Genomic DNA, 10,622 nt, shown 5'->3' with positions numbered 1-10,622 from the left:
CTAACGTCTCTCATTCTTTTTCCCGGCGTCAAGTGAACACTTTAGTCAACCACGCCACGGCAGCCCTACGAGCCATCACCTTCCCCCTGCCGCAATCACGACCACAACCGCCCTTCCCCGACGCGCGCGCTTACGTTCGTTACAAGCAGAAGCAACCCAACGGTGCAGACGTTGGAAAGCCCAGCGGAAACAACGCTTCCCGGACCTTGAAATGGTCCATGCGCAGCGATGCTCTTATGTACAGGAGCCTTGAAGGCCCGGAAAACGTCAAATGCCCAAGCACCTGCCGCAACGCATCCATCCCCATCATCCAGTTCCATCCACATCCGTGATTCAATGAAATTTCGGTTTGTGGCACAGGGCGGAACCCCGGCTGTGTAAATGTAAGTCGGGTCCGGGGGACTGGGAGCTTTCAACAGTCGCAAGGACGACAATAGCATACGTACATGCACACAGACAGACAGACGGACAGACAGACATGCGGAGATACACAGCCTACCATAACCTCTGGCGGCTCGCAGGGTTCCTGCTCCGGCCATCGTCAATACGAGCGACGCGCAGTTGCGGTTGCCGCGTGCGGTGGGAAGTGTTCATTACCATCGTACCACCGCACACCGCAAGAAAGGAGGGCGCCTGCCATTTCCCTCGTCCCCACCATCGCCCCCACACCACCAAGGGCCAACACAGATGGGAAATGCAGCAACACAGGAGGGGAAATGGAGGGCGACGCTTGCTCACTTTGTAGTTTGCGACACGCACACGTACACGCATACATACATAGACATCTGCCATTCGGATGGTGCAGAACGTACGAGCGCAGGTACGGTTTGGGCTTTCCACTGGCCCCAAGGGCCTTCCACCATTCAAGAACTTTTCAACAGCACAACAAGTTGCAACACGAAATTCAAGAAAGTCGGCACGGGACTACTTGGGAGCAAGAAGGGTAAGCGCCACGTAGGCTTCAGCAGAACCCTAATACGGAATCCCGAATACGGCCAGTCCTCTGGGGGTGGGAGAAAAAGGGAAGCAGCCATAGCTGTGGGCGGGCCATACGCCCATAGAGGGTCTGGAGGCGCTGGAAAATGAGGGAGATTATACGAGCCGCCAGCACCATGCATACGGTGGCGGGTTCACGCGGCACGACCAGCCCGCACGGCACGGGTCAAAAGCCGACGATTCAAGACAAAAAACAGCAGAGCATCAACAAAATCCCACCACCTTCAATAACTTCCCAATCACGCCAACATTTAAATATTCCTAATAACGAGCCCACACTTAATAGAGCTCCCCGCCGATCTTAAACCCCAGGCAAGCCAATATCGGGAAACTCCCAAACACACCACTACCTCAACTCCCAAGGACCCACCGCCGAGCAGTTCGGCAATTCCGCAACGCGCCTCTTCCTTCACTTCACCACCCTTCACCACGCCCCCCTTCCCTCCTCTCTCCCAACCCCTCTCCGGCCGGCCCCGACTTGGGACTCTAATGATGCATTAGATATGAATCGCTTGGTGCCAAGAGAGTCGCATTTTCCTGTATGAGTGAGTTTGTGTTGAGTGTCGCAGCAGTCAAGATAAACGGTAATAAATGTGAATTGGATTGCGCCGCGAAGTGTTCTACATTCGTGGCGGTTACGTGACCGTTACGGTCCAACAATGCCCCTATGTGACCTAAGCAGTGGGCGAGAAGATTCTCTAGGTGCTTGCGGGCGTACGTACATGCGTGTGCCAAGGTTAGTTCAGATGTCTCTCGTTGTGGGGTTGTTTCTTTTTAAATGGGTTTCAACGAAGCCTGGCCTTGATGGCCAAAGGCGATAAGCGAGCGCGCGGTGGGGGGGCGAGGGTGGAAGCACAACAACAGCCTTGTTGGAGTGGTAATGTACAACAACAGCCTTGCTGTCGTAGCGCCAAACAAGGCTGACAAGTTTCTCGCTAAAAACATTTTGCAACCCACGTCCCGTAGCAACAGTCGGTCGGTGGTTGGTTGGTCGGTTGGTTGGTGGTGAGTGAGTGGGTTGGAGTCTCTCGAAGGCAGCCCCCCTCCCTCCTCCGCCTTCGCTTCTTCGTATCTGAAGAACAAAGGCTTACCAAGGGTTAGGGACGGTAACTGGGCTACCTCCGCAGCCGGTCACCCGGAGCTGGGCTCTTTCCCCACCGGAGGCACCCACTCTCCACCGCCACTCCCCACGTGGCTCAGGTTCCCCCTCCCATCCCGGTTCAACGGCGAAAAAACGCCTCGCCGAGAGCTTCCAAGTCTCCGCCCGCCTGCGTGTTTCCGTATCATAGCACTACGGCCACCGGCACACATCACCGCAACTCGGTGCCGGGGCCGTGGTGAAGTATAATATATGTGTAATAGTCCGGCGGCGGCTGTAGTGCATCACCGTAGGGCATCCATATATTGCACGTTAGTTGTAAAGGGCCGCCTGCGCCGCACTGCTGAGTGCCAGGATGCGTCTCCGAGCGTCTTCACGCTCGTGCGTAAAGTATTTGACCAACCTACTTCGCTCGTCCTCGTCAGACACCTGCGATTAACATCACACATCACACAGTTGACAGACCCGCCGTTCGTAGCAGTAGCAGGAGCCGCGGCCGCGGCCGCCGCTGCACCGGTTTAAGAAGGAAATAACTGATTGAGTTATGATGAAATAAGCCCTTGTCAAGGTAATCACTGGTCAGCAGCGGAGCAGCATAACCACCCCCCATCGTCACCATTCCACCATCATCACCACCACTAACACGGTAAGCATAGAGCATCCACCACAGTCATCCTTTTCAGCAGCAAGATCCATCCACAACACAAACGCAGCTAAACAACATGGGCACACAGCCTTATATAATATAACAAACAAAACATATGCCGCCTGCAACCTCAAAAGCCCTCCAGCAACGCCGCAGCAGAAAGCAACAGCCAAAACAAGCAATCGCAAAACGTACCTGGGTCAAGAGAACCTGCCGTTCGCTCTCCTTGGCAATCTCCTCCTGTAGAACAAGCCGCAGTTCCTCTTCCCGTCGGCTGCCCGGCCGTGATACCTCATGCACGCCGCTGTAGCGACCACTGGCCATCGCCTCCACTGCGCGTCCTGAGGTGTCCTCCAACGCTGCCACCTCCTCCTCCAACGTCTGTCTCCTGAAGCTAGCGGCGCTGCGGCCGCGAGCGCCAGGGACAGTGTACGGAGCGTACGGCACGGGGCCGGAAGTGGTGGGTGTGACGGGCGAAGCGACGGCGGAGGCGGAGTTCTGCGTGGCGAGGACTGCGAGGAGGGGGGGACAAGGAGGGTAAGGAGGGAGGGCGGGAAGGGCGTCAATGTGTGGTTACTTGCGGCGGGGTTTCGTGCCAGGATAAGTGGGACACGGAGGAGGACGATGAAGGAGAAGAAGAAGAAGAAAATAGGGTGATTTCGCTGTATAAATGCGCTGCAACGCGGACGGTGAGCGCAGGGGAGATGGATGTTTCGTCCATTACCGCCTCGCCCTGTTGCCTTACGCGAAAAACCCTCCTTCCAACCCTCCTGCGAATGGCCTGGATAAGGCCCTCCTCACAGGATATCGGCGCGTGTGTGTTTCGACGCATGCAGTGCTCCCTTTCCTTTTGAACACACTGAGTGCTGTTCTCCTGTTTTTTCTGTTCCTGCCTGCCACCTGCTATCTGCCCATCTCCTCCTACTCCCCCACTCCATCCCCTCCCACACACGCATGCACCTGGGCCAGCACTCGCGGGCCGGATATCGCTCAAGCCAGGGTGGCGACCCTTGACGAGTGCAACGGCACCGCTGCCTGCGGCGCTGCCGGGGCCGGGGGCTGGGGCAATGCCGCTGCCGCCGCCGGCACCGCTGCCAAGTGAGGTCGTTCGCGGGCTGTAGTTTCCACGGCCGCCGCCGGCGCTGTAGCTCCCCCCCGCTCCCCGCGACACGCCCCTGCGGGTCCCCACGCATGTGGGCCCCATGGAGACCACACGCGCAGGCGTGTGTGTATGTTTGTGTGCAAGAGAAAGGGAAAAATGACGGGAACATGCTGATTGAAGAGAAGAAGGACGACATAGAAATCTAACAAAGAGAAACATGGTCAGTTGGGTGAGGATGGAATAGGGGTGCATCGAGGTTAGAGCAAAGACATGCGGAAAAGAATGGGCCCTCTCTACATGACGCGGTGGTGGCCCTGCTGCTGCTGCTGCTTCTTTCTTTCAATCTCCCCTGACCTTCCATTCCGTCATCTTGATTACATCCACCATTTGTTCCCCTCGCCTTCCTAAGGAAAACACCACGATGCCTGTGTTTACCCGCATGCTGCCTTCTTCTCCCTCCCCCCAAAGCCCCCTTTGTCCTCTCCAGTTCTCTTCAACACCCACAAACTGGTCCGCCCGTGCCGGGCCCCCACGACCTCTTCCGGCCCTATCCCTGCAGGCGGTGTTGGCGCCATTCTCTCCCCTTTCCCCCCTCCCCGTGGCTGACCAAGTGACTTTTCCCTTTATAAGTGACCAAGTGCCTTTCCGAAACCTTACCTGATGCCACGCGGCGTCGGCCCCGCCGACTTGGGTCTCCGCACCCGTGCCATCTGCGCTCGTGTCGATAGGGGGCTTGGCAGGGCCTCTCCCACACCACGCGCGGAGCTCATCTCCCTCGCTGAGCTGGCGGCGGCGCCGCCGTAGCCTTCCGAGTAGCCGCCGCCCCCGCCGCCGCCATCCTCCAGCAGCAGCTGCGGCTTGCGGCCCCCGCCGCCGCCGCCGCCCAGTACGGCCTCCGCCATGAGGGGCCCCGCCAGTTGCACAGACTCCAGGGAACGTACGACCTCAGGGGGTATGGCCACCGTACCCAGTTGCTGCATGCGGAGGAGGGAGCTGCGAAGATACTCCTCCTGGGGGTTTGGGTGGGTGGGGGTTGGAAGCGTGTTGTAGACACAACCAGTGCTGAGACTGGAGGAGGGGACTATATGTATCAGATATGCAAACAACTGCAGGCATGGGGGAGGAGTTAGGAAGGAAGGTTCAGGACTTGCCAGTTAGGTGGACAAGGCCTAGAGATGATAGCGAGGGGTCGTGGGAAAGGGGAGAGAAAAATCAAATGGGAGTGAGGATGAGGTGATGCAATAGCGGAGTCATAGGGTTACGCGAGGTTTATGTCCAGGATGTGTATTGACACATTCCTTGCTTATATCTGGCATGTGTGGGAACGAGCCGCGTTCTTGGCCTCGCGGTGCAGTCAGTCAGTCAGTCAGTCGGTCAGTCAGTCAGTCAGTCGGTCAATCGGTAACATGCCAACGACAGTCCCTAGGTCCCTACTTTTTGCCGCCAGGATAGCTCCATGCGGGATGCGAGGTGCCCCACGAGCGACCCACGCCCCAGCAACAAATATGCCGAATCTATGACGTGTCCTCAGGGCAGCGGCCCACTCCTCTGCTGAACAACATAACTGCGGCAGCTACTGCTGTTTCCGATGCTGCAACTTTCACATAAAGGACAGACCTATCTACAATACTGCATACCCTGCAACTCAACCAGCAACATACAGCTCCGGACCATTAAGATATTCAAAACAATCCTTTTCATTACAAGAAAACAAAAAAACACCAAAACCCTTGCACATTGCACTACACCGCAAAACTGCGTCCCTGCACCACACAATGAAAAAACCAAAGCTCTTGAAGACGAAAAGAATGCCGTATACCTGTCGCTGCATCTGGTGCCGCAGATTCTGCATCTCCGCTAGCAGCGCTGCCCGATGCGCGGCCAGCATGTCCGCGCGCGATGCCTTGTCCTCCAGCTTGCCCGCCAACACCTGCCGCTCTGCCTCGGCAAACATGGCTGCATCATGTGCCTGGGCGGCGATGTACTCGAACCGCTGCCGTAACTCTTCAGCACGCATACGACGCTGGTCCTCAATCTCCTACGAATATATACACAGATTACATACATGCATACGGCTTGTGGCTCTTGGGCCTCTAGCTTGCATGGGCTCGTCACACCTCTCTGGGTAACGCAACCGAGGTGTAACACGCACACACACACATACATACTTGCGTACACAGTATAGGCATCTGCATAGGTTTCCGTTACGCTTAGGTTTGCGATTAAAACATGTGACGCAGAAAACGATTCAAAAGAAAGAGCAGAATGCCGCACTTAGCTGCTGCAAACATGTGTGTTAGTTGCCTCTTCATAGACACAAATGCAAAGACACACACACACAGACAGACACACAAACACACACAGACACCACTGCGCGCAGCTCCGCCGTCGCAGCGCCCCTACTGCCGCAGCTCTGCCCGACCTACCCTTATCCGTCGCGACGCCTGCTCCTCCTTTGCGGCCTGCTTGGCGTGAAAGTGCGCCACTCGCTCTGCCAGGTCGCCCTCCGCACGCGCCTTGATGGCCCGCCGCTGCTGGTCCCGCAGGAAGTCCTCCTCCGCTTTGATCTGGGCCTGAAGCTGCCGGAGCTGCCGGAGCAGCGGAGAGAGGGGGAGCAAGGGAGAGGGGGTTAAACCTGGTGTTTGATGGCTCGTTAAGAGAGTTGGGGAGGGTAGATCGGAGAGAAAGCGTGTGTCTGTCTGTGTGTGGGATGGGGAAGAGAGAGAAAGATAGCAAAAAAGCGCCCACGGTTCGTTCGGTATGCCTTATCTAAACACCGTACTGCCATGCAAATTTGCCCTGGGCGATGAGGAGCAGCATGAAACAAAACACATCCGAACACATCCGCACTCAGAAGACCAGTAAACCCAAATCATCTCACGCCCATGTCGTGACCACTTTAAAATTACATATCCCCAGCGCGCACCTCCTCCCGCTGGCGCAGCATGTCCTCGACTTTACGTTCGTGTGCTAGGATCGCCTGCCTCCGCCCCTCGAGTAGTTCCAAGTTCTGGCGGTAGGTCGCCTCCCGCTTGGCCTCCAAGGCCGCGATGCGCTGCCGCTCCATAGCCGCGTGGTCGGCACGCTCCTCCGCAAACCGAACCTAAGAAATGAGGATGTAGGGTGGTGGGGAAAAGCAGTGTAAACTTGGGGGGAAAATCGTCATGGCGGGAAACCTGCCTCCGCAGCAGCAGTGGTCGGTACCCCATAGGGTACCGCGCTGGCGGGTGTCGCCAGCGGCACCGGCGCCTGAGACGAATGTGGATTGCCATCATCCCCCTTCAGAACACATCCACGGCATGTGTGTGTAGAGATAAAAGCGTATGATACAAAATCGCTTCCAGTTTTTTTGTCCCCGGTCTCCGGATGTCGCAGAAGGTCTCCCTTACCGAGCGAAAAGATACGTTGTGAATTGGCCACTACTCCCTCTGTGCATTCCGCCACATCCACGCATGGGAAGGAATGCCATGTCTGCCGTACGCATGGACCTGTGCGGCCTACCCTGCTTTGCTTTGCACGGCGAATGCGAACATCCGGCAATTTCCACCGCGGGTGAATTTCCTCCCGTACCACGCAGCTGGTAGCCTAGTCCGAGTCCAGACCGGGATGATTCCAGCGCCACCGCCGAACGGCAATGGAGTACCGAAGACCCCAGCAGGGGAGCCATGGGGCATAGCGGCCAGTCTCGACTACACAGGCATGACGAGAGATAAGAGAGACGCCTCCTCCCGCCACCTTATGCACTCTATGAAAATTCACTATCGCTGCACTATAAATCATTACATGGATAGAAGGACAGGGTCACGGCAACGCCTCCCCCGGCGGCTCTCACACATCCTAAAATCCGTAAGGTTCCCCCTTTTGGATTTTTTCCTTTTCTAAGCTCAGTTTACATTTGAACATTATCAATGCCAGCAAACCAGTGCCGCCACACCGGTCGGTTCGATTTGGGGCGGGGCGCGGCTGGCTTAGGTCAGGTCCAGGAGGAGGTGGCCCAGACTGCGCTCATGATGCGCAAGTGACATTTCTGGGGACGTCCATGGCCCGGAGCAGTATGTAACATATCCCGGCACGACGAGGGAGGTGTAGCTGGACCCATGGAGCCGTGCTTACAACCGTCAACGAACAAACAGTCCCCAAAAGACCGCCATTGACCCCGGTGCGCGGGGCTGCAACGGATATATGAAACACACACGGCTATGGTTATATGGCCATGGATCCAGGTGGCGCGAATGCACAAGAGTTGCGCAGCGCGACAGCAGAGGAGCAGCACGTCGCCTCCACGGCAGGTAGACCTCGTCTCCAACGGTCGCTCGGCGCTCGCAAAACATCACACGCTGTTGTGCCCGAATAGTTCAAAACAAGACCCAACCCGCTGAGCAACCCCCCAAGCCCCAAGCCCTTGCAAAGCACGCCAACCCTCGCTCCCTTTCGCCCGTTGCTCCGAAGCTTCTCCCAATCCGCACACACAGACACACGACGCCCCGTACAGCTTACACGCCAATTCACGACTAAGCCTAGGACCACCGCCACCAGCAGCCGCACCCACCAAACTCCTTACGCTGACCGTTATGCAGCATGTTCAAGGCGTGTTTCTCTCCACACAGCCCCGACTTTGAGGGCCCCCCATCCTGCCCCCTCCTCCTGGCCCACCAGCGAGTAGCGATACGTATGTATATGTGGTCATTCGCGTGGATTGACGTGGGGTGTTTTTTTCTCCCCATGTCGGAGTTCTAGTCACTATCCTTTGCTGCCCAACCACCCCCATCCTTTTTTGTTTCAACTTTCGCGCCTGAACTTTTAACCAGCGACAGGGACTGAATCATGGGACATGTTCTTCCTCCCGGCCGCCAGGGAGCTCATCCATAGAGTTCTCTTCCACACAGCCACCAGGCCTGTAAGGTCCACCCCAGATCCCACACTCTCCTACTCACCATACGGTCCTCCACTGCCTGCACCTTAGCTAGCGCCGCTGCCCTCACCGCCTCCGCGTGGCGGTAGGCGGCCTCCAGTCGCTCAGCTCGTCTCTCAGCCATCTACTCGCAAGCAGAGGGGATAGGGCAAGGAAGGGCGCGGGGAAAAGGAGGGGAGTTGAGCGCAGGGCAGCAGATGGAAGTAGGGACGGAGGTTAGGTGGGATAGGAGCAGGGAACCCGCAGGTCAGGGAACGGCGAAGAAAAGGAGGCAGCGCGGCTGAGAGGTGATTAAGGCAGGACAGCGCAGGGCTGAGGAGGTAAAACTGGGTGAGGCAGGGACGGGCAGAGGGGAAAGGGGGAGGGCCATGGGGGAAGAAGGTGCTGGTGGCGACTGGAAATGCTAAGCAAGTGCGGGAAGCGAAGTCATGGTTAAGAACCGAAAGTAGGCCTGCACAGCAGGCCTGCCGGGCGACACGGACAGACATGCCAAGCGTGGGGCGCGCAGTGCACTGTCTCGTTTTCAAGGTTACGTGTACACCAGCACGCTTGCGGCTCGCAGCCCAGTTCGTCAAGAGACCAACACGCCAGGCTGCCTTGAGAGGTCTCAGACCTATTTCATCCTCGATTTCACCTCTCTACGCGTCCACCCGTTCTGATTTGCGAGTCGTTCCTTCATCCGCGGCCATCTGGGTCGGCAATGTTCGTCTGGCATATGGGTTCCCCCAGGGAAGTCCGTCTGGGCTTTCCAACCCCAAAATGTTTGAACCTTCGACGGACCTTTGACTCATCCATGTACGAGTACGAGTGACTCACCCGCGCGCTGTACTCCGCGAGGTTCTCCCGCTGCGTCTGTTTACCCTGGTTGATTTGCGAATACTTCTCCTCACGCCGCCGCTCCCGTTCCCGCCAGGTGCCGTTTGATTCCGCCATCAGCTCAAACTGTCTTTGAATCTGTGACGCAATATCCCCCGTGTCCCATGCCGGGCGATCAGACAGGGGTATTGACCCACAAGGTGGGTAAGGGGGTGTGAGGAGTGTATCTCTTCTCTGGCAGGCCAACACCACCCTTGGGCAAGCAGTACCCTTGGGTGAGAGAGGGGCCGTGGCAAGTGAGATGTAAGGGCAAAGTGACATAGGCCCAGATGCAATTGGCAGCTCAAAAGGTGCTGTCCTGGGGCAGCGTTGTGTTTTATTATGTTTTACGTTACATGGTGGGAGCTCACTATGAAGAGCCCGGGACCGGACCATGGATGGTCGAGGTCATTATGTACTGTTGCAACGTGCGTGAATAGGGGGATTGGAGGGTGGGATCGTCCCGCAGGTGAGGTGCAGCGCACAATTGCTTGGATTATGGAAACCGGATGGATCAATGGAATGATGACGTATATCGGGGTTTCAATCATCCTCTCTGGGCGCTGCGCTTTGAGAGGGTTTTGGGATACGATAGCAGACCCCCGCCGGCGGATGCGGCAGCAGGAACTGGGAGCCTTACCGTTGCCAACGTCCTTATCTGTCTCTGGTATTGCATTTGTGCCGCATGCACAACCGGCCCGAGATTCCTGCACACATCCAGCACCCAGTGAGATCGAACCCGACAGGGACTGAATCCCAATTAAGAGTTGCTTGCCTTATGTCAAATAGAGGGGACATTTCCCCCCCATTGTCAGCAGGCACGATGTCCATGGCCCCCTACAGCGGGAACATAATCCGTCAGCTTGCAAAGCTTTTTTCCTCGACTTTGAGCTAAAGCGGACCAGATTTGCAAAATCGAAGTGGCTAAAATCAATTTGCGAGCATGCATACCCTCGAAACCGTGAACTTGGCGGGTTAGGAAGAAGTCCAGCAGGACGACACAGCTAATTTT

At 56.9% G+C, this 10,622-nt stretch overlaps 1 protein-coding gene across 1 annotated transcript; it reads right to left on the bottom strand.

Annotated features, from left to right (window-relative positions):
- Positions 1 to 2,407: 2,407 nt before the first annotated feature.
- On the bottom strand, positions 2,408 to 10,286 carry VOLCADRAFT_88031 (uncharacterized protein; the record flags this gene model as incomplete). The annotated part of the gene is made up of 10 exons (XM_002947619.1): positions 2,408 to 2,524; positions 2,937 to 3,253; positions 3,319 to 3,416; positions 4,501 to 4,949; positions 5,663 to 5,881; positions 6,270 to 6,431; positions 6,770 to 6,946; positions 8,778 to 8,879; positions 9,572 to 9,841; positions 10,251 to 10,286. 10 exons carry the CDS (start codon positions 10,284 to 10,286, stop codon positions 2,408 to 2,410), a joined length of 1,947 nt encoding a protein of 648 aa, XP_002947665.1.
- Between the last annotated feature and the right edge of the window lie 336 nt (positions 10,287 to 10,622).

This window comes from Volvox carteri (assembly GCF_000143455.1).
Source record: "Volvox carteri f. nagariensis unplaced genomic scaffold VOLCAscaffold_7, whole genome shotgun sequence".
NCBI classification, from domain to species: domain Eukaryota; kingdom Viridiplantae; phylum Chlorophyta; class Chlorophyceae; order Chlamydomonadales; family Volvocaceae; genus Volvox; species Volvox carteri.
The sequence above is the reverse complement of the archived record's forward strand: the minus strand, read 5'-3'. Positions and strand labels throughout refer to the sequence as shown.